The sequence below is a fragment of the Pyrgilauda ruficollis genome, unplaced genomic scaffold (genome assembly GCF_017590135.1).
Source record: "Pyrgilauda ruficollis isolate IOZ18807 unplaced genomic scaffold, ASM1759013v1 scaffold2, whole genome shotgun sequence".
Taxonomy (NCBI): domain Eukaryota; kingdom Metazoa; phylum Chordata; class Aves; order Passeriformes; family Passeridae; genus Pyrgilauda; species Pyrgilauda ruficollis.
This window is the reverse complement of record NW_024519206.1, coordinates 4190011-4204242: the sequence shown is the minus strand read 5'-3', so window position 1 is coordinate 4204242 and position 14232 is coordinate 4190011. Positions and strand designations below refer to the sequence as shown.

The following is a 14232-nucleotide window of genomic DNA, read 5'->3' as shown; positions in this document are numbered from 1 at the left end:
AGTGAGGAAGTGTATGTAGTCCCTCTCCTATGAGGAAAGGCTGAGAGAACTGGGATTGTTCAGCTGGGCAAAGAGAAGGCTTTGTGGTTGAGATGATCCATACATAAATATATATATATATAGATATGTATTTATATATATGAAGAGTATTTTTTGCAAGAGATTTTGTGAAAACTTGTGACAAACTTTATGTCTCCGGAGATGATAATGATGACTTTTCAAACATCACTAACATCTAGAAGTTAAATATTTAGAACTATAAATTTATATTTCATGATGACCACATTTTCTTGTATTTCTACCTAAATATTCAACATTTACAAAATCTAGGTAATATACATACCACTGAATGATTTATACTTACTGTACTGGAACACAGTGATTATTTATGATAAGACAGTAATCAAAAGTCAAACCTGAGTTTGACAGAAGCCTTTATGAAGCTTTATCAAATTTTGAAAAGTTTTTCAATTAAAAATGAATTTTTTAAAAAAGGATAATCAATAATTTAGTTTTGATGTAATCAGAAAGATACACTTCACTTGGTCACTTTGAAATGTTAGATTAGCCTGCGTGCAAACATAAGGGCCCTACCTGGCTTTGACTGTATTGATACAAATCAGCAGACGCTGCTTTGGCTTTTCTCTCATCCCTTCCCACTTAGGATTTTCTGAATGACTGGAGCTCCTAGAGACTGTGGCACCTCAGGAGCTTGGCATATGCCCACAGTGCCAAAGAACTAGCTAAAATACCTGGCAGATTGACTTACAGTAGGCTTTACAGCTCTGGTCCTTTGTGCCTCTGCTGTTGTGCCTCTCTTTTGTGGTTGCATGAAGCTGTTCTGTAAGTATGGTTTCTGCTGTCTTCTGTGTAGGGAAAAATGAGGAGAATATCACTCTATGCTATGAGTAAATTTTATTCTTTGATTATTTTCAAATTAATTGTTCCTTTGCTTTCCTGAGAATTTGCCAAGGGTAATTACTAAGACTCGCAGTGAGAAATGATAAACCAAAGAAGAATCAAACCTAGAATCTTTGACCTGGTTTTACTTCTTTTGCTTGCAGTGACTTTGGGATTATTTCCCTAGTGTTAGCAGAAATTTACCTCCTAATCATTCTTTTTTTCCTTTACTGACTCTTCCAGGGTATTATGGGACGTAAAGGCTTGCCTGGTCTACCTGGCCCCCCTGGCATCAGTATACAAGGAGACAAGGTAATCCAGGTTAATGTGATATCTGTTCAATTTCTCAAACTGTTTCTCAAAGAGATTCAATGTCTTCTTTCCATCTTTGTCACAAAATCAGTGAACTCGTGCAAATATTAATTTTACATTTAATTTGTATATTCATAAAATATGCAATATTTACTTTATTTGCTGGATTTTCAGTATTGTTTTCATCCAATTGCTCTCCTATTGTTCTTGTAATTAAAAATATATTTAACCTGGAGACAAAAGGCTTATCTCTGACACATCTTGTTGATTTGCTTAGATCCATAGTTTTCTCTGGGTTGCACTTGTAAAAGGCAGTAATTTGTAAAAGGCAGTGTCAAAGTAAGTTAAACGCATGTAGGAATGTAAATGAATTTAGACAGTCTCCCACATACTCTTAATTGGGTTTTTAGTCACCCAGTTCCAGCCATGAGTTCTCTCCTTAAAAGGAGAAACACAAACGTGACAACATATTCTGAGCATTCAGTTGTTAAATTGCCTTGTCATATATGCATGGAAAAATTTATTAAAACTGGAGGCTCCAGTGGAGAACGACTCAAGTTTCTCCTATTTTCCTTAAATCAGTGTGCTTAAAATTGAGCATATGATTGAATATTTCCCTAGATATTGTGCTCAGGAGTATTGTTCTAATTTGGTTAGAAAAGGTGCCCCTTCATACTGTGATTTTGGCTGTAGATACTAAAAACATCAGAGAATTCACAGGCAAACAGGTCTTCATTGGAAAACAGTGACATTCTGAAACAAACACATTTATGAAAATGTATATTGTTTGCAAAATGATTCAGAGAAGAATCTTTCTTTGGTCCATCATGGAATTATATCATACAAGCTTTACCAGAAAAGCAGAGATTCCTTCAGAATTTATTTTGTTCACAACTTGCTTTGATTACATCTTCAATGTCTTCTATTTTTATATTTGCGTTCCATCATTTCTGGTTTTATTCTGCAGAGGGTTCTTCTTTTTTTTTCACTGAGGTATTTCATAGCATAAAAATCTACTTTATTATGTTCTTTCTTTTCCCTTATTATATAACTCCCTTTTATAATTTCTGATTTATCCTGTTTCCAGACTTGCTAGACAGAGATCTCCAGATGGTTAAGAGTCATGACTGTCTAGACCTTTGTTTCTGATCTGTTTGCAATTTGGCTCTGTATAAATTGTTATCAGTAATCAAAAGCTAATACACATTTTAATGTGAGGACATAGGAAACTCCTTATTTTCTTTTCTTCCTGTTTGCTGAATCTCCATGGGCTCTTTGCTCTATTCTTCTGAAACCGAGAAAAATTCTTGCCATCTTTGTATCACTTTACGGTACAGGAAAACTCTTTTCTGTCTGCCTTTAATAACAATTTCTGCTGAGTTTCCAGAATCTAATACTTGAGATATATCTTTGTTGATTCTATGGGTATGTGAGGTTAATTATAAAAGCACAATTGCCATTCTGGACAAAAATGTTTCAGCAATCAAGCGCATCTGATGATACATTAAAAAAGATGCAGATTATACAATAATTTTCTGTTCCTGTGAGAAGATAAGGGTTACCCAAAATATATTCAGTGTAATATATTACACCTCTCTCTCTCCCTCTCCCTCCCCCCATTCCTCTCTCTCTCTCTCTCACACACTCTCTCTTCCCCATCTCTCTCTCTCTATATGTCTTTAGATACACACAGATGTATGTCTGAACGTTGGCATTGCTATGGAAAAATACCTAAAGCATGTTTTACTAGTGTAGAGAACTCAGTTTCATTATGGAAGCTTTCCAGTGGAAGAACACAGTTCACTGACACACCGTCAAACAGAGGCACATTTCAATACAAGGCTGTGAAATTTAGGGATGCTGGAAAGTAAGGTGTCCTGGTTATGAAATGTCTTTGGGTTTGAAAACAAAACTGTAATGATATGGTGGATCAAACTCAGCTGCTGTTGCTTCTGTAGTATTCCATGGCTTGTGTAGGTATGATTGGTCTTGCCATTTCTATTTTCTTCCCTTAACAATTGCTTTTAAAAATCATAATTATTTTTATATAATTCTTAGGAACAGCTTGTTTCTGAGCAACTTTTGCAACTGGCTTGCTCTGGTAATGCCAGTTTCCTCCACACACTAATGCTTGTTGACTTTTGTCTATTTTGTCCTCCTATTTCTTCACGTATCAAACTTCATTCTTTTTGGCCACTCTTCATAAGATTAAAGTTACTCTATTCCTGCACATTAGCTACCAATATCACTCCAAGTATTTTTTTTATATAAAGAGAGAGATCTCGGTCTGCGTATGGTAAGAATGGAATGCCAAAAATGAGTTGCTTTTCAAGTTACTTTATGTTGATAGTTATATTCACAGATTTTTTTTATGCTTGGTTCCCTTTCAAAACCACAGTCTAGACATTCTTAGATCTACTCTCAGTTCCTTTTGGTAATACTGGTGGTCAGGTTTGAATTTATTATGTACATGAATTAAACTGTCAAAGCCATAAATATTTTTAAATTAATACAGCACACATCTTGGATTTTACTAAGTGTACTGTTATGGAATCTATGCTAAACCTTTTTAATGCTGATTGATACTTGTTGCACAAGTAGAGGAAGGAGGATTTGGTTCTGTGGTTGATGTTTTAAAGGATGAAACTCACATGTGTGCTTGTGAGAAATGTCAGCTGTATGGGTATGAGTTTACTTAGAACAATAGGTCCCATTCAGTTTTTATTGCCTCAACACCATTATAACAATGTCAAATGGGCAGTTAAAAATGGCACCATTTTGTTTGGTCTGACATTTATTACTAGTGAAGGACTACTGGAATACACAGTATATCCTGATTTTAGTTCATATGTATGTGCTCTGCAGACCTGCAGAGGAGTTAATCAGAGACTGTCCCAGGGCTGAACAGCAAGCCTTGAAACAAACTGGCACACTGTTTCACTGTGTTTAAAAGCCATTTGCATTAATACCTAAATGAGGGCCCCAAGAAACACAATCCTGCTAAAAAGTGACTTAAAGGAAATTAGATTAAATAGCTACTGTGAGTTCCTATAACAGTGTGAAATAAATTGCCTTCTGCATCCCATCAGCTTAGGAGTATTTCCTATTTACAGGAAATCCCCCTGGTGGATCAGCTATCCACTGTTTTTCAGTCTCCAGCATCTACCTAATACTAATACTACCTAATTACTTTTATCTTTCATCTCTTCCAGTGGAATGACAAATTTTTATTAAATTAATCAGGAATAAATTCTTCATTATATGCATTATAAGATTCTCATGTATGTTCTGAATAATACCCAATTGCTTATTTCTCCAACCTTAGACCATTTTTGTCTTGAAAATTTTGTGCTTCATTGCATAGTACAAATGTGTAAAAGTGAATAGAAACAGCATAGATTTTACATTAATTTTCCTTTAACTTAAGTTTCATATTTTGTTCAGGGAGAAAAAGGAAGTAAAGGTCTTCCTGGACCAAAGGGATCAGTAGGAAATGGCCTTCCTGGAAGAAAGGTAAATCCTAGGTTTGCAGTAAGGAAAGATAAGAGGGTTTTCTTCCTTTATTGGTTATTTGGTGTGACAGGTCTTTGAAGAGAAGCAGAAGACATTACCTTATAGAGCTAGCATGGTGAGTACCTACTAATTGTCAGCTTTGAAGTCTGTGAAAATCCTAATGGTCATTAAGGATCAGATTACAAAGTAGGATCTGGAATGTGGTCATACCCATTAGCAGGAGAATAATTCTAAGTTATTAAAATTATGTATTAATTTATTTTTCATATTTTTCATATTTTTCAGGTATTACAAAATGTCCTTTTATTTGCCAGGCTCTGACAAAAAAAAAAAAAAAAAAAAAAAAAAAGTAATTGCTTTATGATTAGTGTCATTTGAGGGCTTTGCTTTACTTGGCTTGTTTTTTTCTACAATGGTTGAAGCCCAAGCTTGAATCTTTCCTTACTGAATAACTTCCTGCTTGTTATAAAAATTGTGAGAATTTCCTACACTTAGCTGTTCACATCTAACTGCTTGGGAGTTTTCATGTGAATATCAAGCTCTTTCACACAGATTCAAATTCCTGCCTCCTAGTTCTATTTCTCTCACATTCCAAATGCCACAATATTATAATAATAATAATTGGAATATTTTCACTGATCGTCATATTCATCTTGTATATTGACTAATCTTTGTGACCCAAGGTAAATCTCTCCAAACACTCACTTTTCTGTTTGCTATTAATATAGCAGACTTGACACACATGATAAGGAATGGTTTAGTTCAGCAGGAATTTTGTATATGTACCAAAAAGATCAGGTTTTAGTATATTTAAGTGTAAGAAAGTAGTAACACCACCACAGCCAGCAAATAATATTTGCTTTTCTGTTATTATTAATGTTGACGTTAACTTCAGTGATGTTAGATTCAATTAATGGATTGGTAATGGAAACTAATGTCCTTTGTTGGATATTATGATTTTGTGGAATAGAGTAAGAACTCTCTTCCAAGACCTTACTTAGTTGAAACTGGTTTTCTTAATGCTGTGGAGGAACTATTTACAATTTCCAAATTTACACCAGTTTGAATAAGATCAGATTGATAAAGTCAAAAGGGTTCTTTGAAATTGGTAACAATCACCAGTGAAGGCTGTAACACAGGAGTTACCCCTATGATTCCATTGGCTGGGCAATAGGGATAACATCAAAATGGACAGTAATCTAGATAAATTTATAAGCTTTAAAATTTCAAGTGGAATGTAAGCTGGTTATAATTTCCAGAGAAAAGTAAAAAATCTGTCCTGCACAATCTTCTTCTTGAAAAAAAGTCTAATTTAGACCCTGAGTCTTATTTATGATGTTTCATACCTGCATTATGTGAAAATTGTCTCATAATGTAGAACTCACTTTTTTTTTGGAAGTCAAAAAAGGTCTAGTCAGTTGAGGGAAAATTTGCAAATTTGCTTCTAAATGTGGAACATTGTATTTTCCCATGGATTTAACAGTCCAAGCACACCTCTTCATTGTCCTTTGAAGGCTCACAGGTTTTCATTTGGCTTTTATGCAGAGCTGGTGTGAGTTTCAGCACAGTGACTGGTCTGAGGTGGTTATCTCTCCTTAAATATAAATTAGCATAAGTCCAGTATAAACATTGTTTCAGAGTTCAAGAAAATTGAAGCACAGCAAACATTATATATTCTTGCAATTTGCATACAGATGTCTTTACTCCCCCTCCAGAACGAAGGTAATTTTGCATAGAAATGTCTTAAAGATGCTTTTACTGCCCATTTTGCTTTCTCTGGGAGCTTGCTTTCAGATATTCTCCTTATAATACATACAACAGAAATTATTAATTTTAAAAAAAACCAAAAGAGCCAGAAAATTTATCTTTAAAGCTCATTGAACCTTACTTCCAGCTCTGACAATCAACAAAACTGGAGCTATGACTGTATTTAATACAGTGGTTTTAACTTAGGGAGACTATGGAGATAAAGGTGATACAGGGAGTAAAGGTGCCAAAGGAGAGATTGGAGACCCAGGACCTCCAGGGCCAAAGGTAAAACACATTTTCATGTTACTTAAATTTACAGAGTAGAAACTGGACAAATTTGGCTTTTGTTAAGTATATCATTCTACACATTTCCAGGGATCTGGAGGAAGAAAAGGTGAACCTGGTCTTTCGGTAAGTAGGTAAATATATTATTTGAAGCAATAGCAGTTTATCTGGGAAAATTATTTAAAGGTTATGTGATCTTACACAAGGCTGTTTATGAGATATTGCACTGCCTGCATTTTTGTAAATTAATAAATATTTCAGCATTCTTAACACTAGAACACACAACTCTTTTTCAGAGAGAAGATGTTATCAGACTTATCAATGAAATATGTGGTAAGCATTCCAGTATGGGAAAAAACCTAGTTCTTATAAAACACTGTGAATTTATATTGACTGAATGGATTTTCCTCTGCATGTTTGTGTGTCAGGATACCACTGATATGAAAACAATGTTCACTATGTTGCCAGTACTATACCTGAAGTAATTTGGTCCAGCTCTGTCTCTGTGATCAGTACCAGTAACTAGAAATTAATTCATTAATTGAGTTTTAACTGACTAAATCTGATATATGAGTTAAATTCATTTTTTGAAGGTGGTTTCTAATAAAATGTCTGAAATGATTATCCTAGGTTGTGGTATCAAATGTAGAACAACGCCACTGGAACTAATATTCGTCATTGACAGCTCAGAAAGTGTTGGACCAGATAACTTCAATATTATCAAAACTTTTATGAAAACATTCATTGACAAGATTTCGGCCAGCCAAGCTACAAGCCGCATTGGCATTATCAACTTCAGCCACAGAGTGGACCTGGTGTCTTCTCTGAAGCAATACACAAACAAAGAGCACCTGAAATCAGCTGTTGACAAGATGCCCTACTTAGGAGAAGGCACGTACACCGCTTCTGCTATCCAAGAAGCCATCCACTTATTCCAGGCAGCGCGCCCGGCAGTAAGGAAGGTGGCTGTTGTAATAACGGATGGACAGGCGGACAGTCGGGATAAAGTACGGCTGGACACTATTGTGAGAGAGGCCCATGCTACAAATATTGAGATATTTGTCATTGGGGTTGTACAAAGGACTGATCCTCATTATGATGACATCCTGAAAGAAATGCAGCTCATTGCAACAGACCCTGATGAAGAGCATGTTTACCAGATAGACGACTTCGTAACACTTTCAGGTAAAAGAAACTATTTCAGAAAGAGGAAACTGGAAAGCATGTTGGGCCTCTCCCATGGCCAGGCAAGGCAGCCTGCTGAGTGGCACCTTTTATTTCTCTTTTAGATAAAGCTCACTCTTGTTTCGCATCATCTTCGGTCAAATGAAACCTTGGCCAAATTTTCTACCTCTTGCAGAAGCAATAAACCACAATGAACATCAGTTTTCTAAGCCCAGGTCTTCTTTGGGATACTCTTCTTTTGTGAGAGATTGCATCAGCTTTGCTTCAGAGTCCTTTTGTTCTTGGCCATAGTTTCATCCTGGAGAGATGCAGGTTTCCTTCCACTTTGATGTAACATCTCAAACTCTCTCTCTCTCTTTCTTTTGGGTCTTTCCCTTCTTGGAATCCCTCCACTTTCTCTTGCAAGGACTCTTTCTTTTTTTTTTCCCTGAAAGCCATAAGGAAACCTTTGCTTTCACCCTAGTTTCAGGGGGAAAATGGTGAAGCCACAAACAAAGGGAATGGGATGTGATAGACATGGTATATTTCAATGTATGTTGCTTGAAAAATATCTGTGGCTATGGGTGAAATCAGGAGAAAATCCAGAGGAAATCTATAATGACCCATTAAAAAAAAAAAAAAGGTACATTGATCTAGACTAAATGTAGACCAGCCTATACTTTTTGTGAGCATAAACTTATTTTGCTATGCTGAATTGTGAATGAAGTTAAGTCTGGATTGAAGGCATTAAGAAAAATCCAAGCTAAGGTCTGGTTCCCACTGCAATTAAATTTAAGGCTTTGACTCAGACTCCAGCATTCAACATAAAAATATTCCCAGTCACTGGTGTTTTTGGTTTTACAAATAAGTAGAAAACTGTTGCCCAGTCTTTCTTTTTCTTTCTCATGTGTAAATACTTCCTTTCCTTCACCCTCATTTTTTGACTGTTATTCTCTTTTCTGCTATGACTTTTATTTCCTAGAGAGACTTGATATATTTATCTGTTTTGTCTTAAAAAGAACAACATGGCACTAAAATAAAATAGTTCAGAGACTGTGTTACTTTATTACTTATCATTTGCATTTTGATATAACTACAAAAGATGGTCTTTCACAAGTCACTGTAATTAAAAGTTTAGAGCTAATACTGCAGTAAAATCTTGTTCTGAATCATTGTGACTTCTTTTCATACCCTTTAAAAATGTCATTATTTCATTAATCTTTTCAGTTCTTGAAAATAAACTGATCACCAAAATCTGTGAGAATGAGTCTGCAGCGTACACCAGAAAATACAATATTTTATCTCCTTCTCCAAGTCTGGAATCTGAAATTGCCAGGAAGGATGCTAATAGCCTGCTACCTAAAGTGACCACTTCAGAGATTGATATGCTTCCTACAGAAGGAGATAGCAACCCCATGAGTAACCAAGTAAGAGTTGTCAAATGTTTTTTAAATATATGTCTTTATTTGAATATTTTGCCCTCTTTATTTAACCATTTATTCACATATTAATCTGAAAATAACATGTTATTTGACTAGACCAAAGTGTTTGAAAAAATCTTTTCAAGTTAGAGTGAACCTATTTGTTGAGAACAAATGTTTACAAAAGAAATAGGGCAATGCTGCCTCTTGGTTGCAATAAATACTACGTTTTTTTTGTAGGTCTTATTAATTTTAGAAGTGAGTTAAAACTCTTACATTTCTATTGTGGCAGGTGTACAGTAGATAAGACATTTATTTATGTGCAAGCTGATTGTTAGTACATTGCTTCTTGTCATGGTCACTCACTTTCCAGGTTGTTCCCAGCCATATTTCCAAGTTATTAAGCCTTTGGTGTTCTTTCACTTTCCACATTGGGCTGTACTTCTAGGACTCCTTATTTGTTACTCTTTGTTCTCCAGATTTAAATTTCTCCTGACCTGCACTGAGGTTCTTCCCTCCAAAACAGTGCTGCTGCACAGACAGACAGGACAGGGAGAGCTTTGATGCAATATGTGACATTTTCTGCAGGTGTGGATCACCTTAGCTTCCTTATTAGATCTCCAGTGTTTTTCAGCCACTGTTGGAGCAACAGATTAGGATATTTGCCAACTCTTTAGGGCATTGCTTTACCTAAAATAATCAATAAAAACTTGGAGCTTTACAAGATGAGCTTTGCTTGTCCTTATAACCAGATGGATAAACTGGTTGAAATATATGATGTACAAACCTCTGTAGCTGCATGGAATAGATATAGCAGACCATGATACTGGTATTCAAATATTAACTGAATACAGATTACAGATCAATAAATATTACTGACTTACTGTGGAGGAGCCAATGGATTACCTACTATTAATCCTTGTAGTATTGTTTATATAATATCATTCATAATTGAATAATTCACTTTCAAAACCTAGGTTAATTTCCAAGAATAAGAGCTCCTTTGTTAAGTGTGATTAATTTAGGTTTTGGTCTTATAATATATCTAGACAGATCTGTGAGACACTGAGGATCAGTTTTGACATTCTATATTATTGACATATTATTAAGAAAAATAAATGAAAACATAGATATTGCTGATTTTATAAAACATGTGATTAGAATCAGAAAGGATTCTTAGGTAGGTTCATAGATATGTGAGATAGTATTAGATGCTCACACACTTGGTTCTGGCTGGCTGTTGTTATGGATAAATCTTCAAACTGTTGAATTACTATCATAAATAAACACAGTCTTTTTGCAGACCTAGAGAAGAAATGCAAAATTCAAAGGACTGGATGGATGAATTGTCTGCACCTTTACATTTCACCTAGACTGAGTTCCAACCACTCTGAAGAGTTTTCTTAAATTGACTTTGTCAGTGGTGGTCTGTAAATGGGAAGATATTGAATAGCATCAAATTCCTTTCTGTTCTCAGTCAATGTCTGATTAAGGCAGTTGTTTTTCCTATACTGTACTAAGGACCTTGCAAATCTTCTTGAATATACTAAAATATTCGGCAGATCTTTAGATAATAGTTGCAATTTGAAGAGCAGGGTTGACTGTTTAACACTTCTATCAAGGTAAATTCTAAAATTCTAATGATTAGCAACTGGCTGTTAACCAGAAATAGAATAGATTGAAGATGTCAGATCATGCCCAGTGAGTGTACTAGATGTTAAGCAGCAGTGATTTACCCAAAAATTGCTCCCATTTTTTGTTCTATTTGTATTGCAGACTAAGTAGTGACCGGAATTTAGCTTAAATTGAATGAATTCAGCTTAGTGGCTAAATCAGAGGCATTAATTTGCCTTTTCATCATGCTCTCATGGTCAGGAAATTATTACTCCATACCAAATAATTACAGTAACCAATCTGCTTTTAATAGTGTTTTTTCACACACTGTTTAGCAAAAGTTTCCTGCATAATTCTATCAATTTGTTTTTGTCATAGCATCCATGCCCAGACAGAATTTTAAGATTTTGACTCCTTTTGCAGCATAGTCCAACGCAGTCCACATACACTGAACCTCTGCCATCTGCTCAGGACCACAGTGTGACCACCTCTGCTCACAGAGAATCGACACTTCCCCCAGTTTATAACATATCTGAAATCAGACCCCCGAGTCCAGTTGTCAATCCTTTCGTTGGTGGAACTGCTACTGAACGTCACCAGCCAGCTCCATGGCAAACGGAGATAGCAAGAAGCCCTAAAAGTGAGTAATAAATACTGTCTGCAGGTTCTGGGTAGCAAGTCTGTACCAGAAAAAAAAAAAAAAAAAGAAAGATAAGCAAACCCTCACTCCGTCTTCCAATATAATTTAGATTTTACTTTTTGTATTTCTGGGTGCTCTGTCTACAGACATCACACACAGTCAGAGACAGATTTTTGGGCTCAGATGATATGCATGTGTACCAACTCGCTGCTTAGGTATTTAAATAGCAGCTTGATTCTTGCATCAGGATTTAGGCAGTCTTACTTCCAACTAATCCTTCATTTTTTTAGGCCTGTTCAGGTAAGTCATTAATGGAAGTGGAATTTGGCCAGGCACTACAAGAAAGAAAACAAAAGGGGTGCTTTTCTTACTGAAGGAGGTACTTCTAAGATAACATAACTTATTCCCAGAATCCAAAAAAAAAGCTAACTTTTACTGATGCACTTTCAGATCCAAGGTGCTTGGAACCTATGAAACCAGGGGATTGTTGGAACTATGTGGTGAAATGGTTTTATGACAAGAGTGGAAATTCTTGTGGCCAGTTCTGGTATGGAGGTTGTAATGGTAACAACAATAGATTTGAAACGGAAAAAGAATGTCGAGAAACCTGTGTTGATTGATGAATAAGTAAGTTGTCTCCTTCCAGTCCTCCCTCAACCACCTCTTTTCCTGCTTATGTTTTGTTTTATATTAATTAAAACTCAGTTTTCCTTTTCAACTCATAGCCTATGCAGTCAATATCACAAGGCCCTTCTGCCATTTCTTGCAGTCACTCCTTTTCTTTACTACTTTACTACTGGTACTTAACTGCTTTAGAGGAACACAGTACTGTCACCAGCTCCAACTTTGTTACCTCCCTGTTTACTCACTTCTCTAGATCGCTTATCTTGAGTAGGACAGACTGTGGCATCCATCTTTCAGTGACATCTCTCCACTGACTCTTTATCCCATTTTTTAGTTTTATTCTTTTCACAACTTACAAGGCTGTCCTTCTCAAATCTATGATTTTCCTTTGGGGAGGGACCTTACATTTTGGTAATCATGTCAGACTGTACTGGCTATCTTTGATACCTATGCTTGGTGAGCAAGGCATGGCCTTCAGAGAGTTTTCTTATCAGTAGTGCATAACTGCCTTTACAAAAGCCATATAACTTATCCCAAATAACTTACATTAAATACTCTATTTCAACTTTCAGTATAGGAAAATTTTATTGAGCTACAGAGCGTGTTTTTCAAAACTTTTCAGGAAAATGAAACAATTTCTTATTTATTCTAGAAAATTACTTCTGTTGGGAGCTCTTGAAGCTGGAAGTTCATGTGTACTGAGGAAGAACTGACTGAGAAGAATCCAAAATAATGTGTTAGCTTGAAATTATTACTGCTGTGCTTTATTGCTTTACCCACTACTCTCTGCACATTAACCAGATTCCTGCATAATGTATGTTAACTGCAACACCATAGCAATAACTTGAAGTCACACATACACACACACAGGGAGATACCTTTTCCCTCCAAATTTAGTAGTAATTTGATACTACTGCACATGGGACTAATGAGATTCTATTTTTAGGAGTAAAATATCAAAAGTGTTTATACTTGGTTTTTAATGACCAAGGTCTCTTAGTCTCATGGAAGAGTAAAATATGCTCTAGATTTAAACAATAGTAAGTAGTTCCCGAAATTAGCACTCTTAATACAGCATTTAGAGACACAAATAAAGATTTCCATTGATTAGAGTTCTTCTTTGGAATGTAAGTAACACAGCTATGGGTAATAAGAGAGGGTTTTTTCCATTATTAAAGCACACTTGGATTAACATCATTATAATAGTTTCAATTATAAAGGTTGGACTTTCATTCAGAATTACATTAAAAACTGGGTTCTTCATGTCCTTTAGGCTAGTCAGTACATTTCAATTTCTCAGGGCCTCTGGGTTTAAAAAAAAAAAAAAAGAGTTATTTCCCTCTAATTCTCTAATATATGCTACTAAAATAAAAAGGGGAAAAACACTGAAAGATGTGTATTAATGTTTCTACTTTTAGCCATAACCCTGTATGAGTGCATTGTTAAAACTGAAAGTAACAAATGTGATTAAATTGGGAAGTAATACCTGGTAAAGAGTCAAGCATCATTATTTCTTTGTAAACAGAAGAATAGAATCTGCACAGGCAGTACAAACAACTCTTGATATGTTCAAACACTTACTTGCACAATTTGTAAATAAATTACAGGATGTACTTTGCAAAATGAACTTGTTTTGCAACAAATAGGATGCAAACCTAATTTTGTGGAAAGCTGTGCTTGAAGTAGAGTTTAAAGTTTTTAATTTTTCTCCCAAAAATCTGGCCATGTAAATAAATTTCAAGTTAGAAATTAAAAAAAAATGAGAGCAGCCCCAGAAAACATCCTGTTCTTATAGTCAAAACTAAAATTATGATTATACAATAACAAGGTGATCATTCAAATAACCTCCAAGGGCACAATTAATTTCTGTCTGACATGGAACAGTAAAACTGAAAGATATTACCTTGTACTATGCATGCTATGAAGATCCACTTCTACCAGGAACATTTTACATTTAGCTGCACCTGGAAACTCAAAGCAGCAAAGCACACTGGAATTGCAAGAAAAACT

General features: G+C 35.4%; 1 protein-coding gene across 1 annotated transcript in view; it reads left to right on the top strand.

Moving 5' to 3' along the window:
• Positions 1–13762, top strand: part of COL28A1 (collagen type XXVIII alpha 1 chain) — a 59112-nt gene extending 45350 nt beyond the window's left edge. Inside the window, exons 27-36 of the mRNA XM_041466834.1 lie at positions 1144–1212; positions 4657–4725; positions 6679–6759; positions 6850–6885; positions 7056–7092; positions 7390–7944; positions 9151–9350; positions 11382–11598; positions 12049–12225; positions 12875–13762. Coding sequence (XP_041322768.1) covers positions 1144–1212; positions 4657–4725; positions 6679–6759; positions 6850–6885; positions 7056–7092; positions 7390–7944; positions 9151–9350; positions 11382–11598; positions 12049–12218 — 1434 coding nt within the window. The 3' untranslated portion in view covers positions 12219–12225; positions 12875–13762. The remainder of the gene's footprint in view (positions 1–1143; positions 1213–4656; positions 4726–6678; positions 6760–6849; positions 6886–7055; positions 7093–7389; positions 7945–9150; positions 9351–11381; positions 11599–12048; positions 12226–12874) is intronic.
• The last annotated feature ends 470 nt before the right edge of the window (positions 13763–14232 follow it).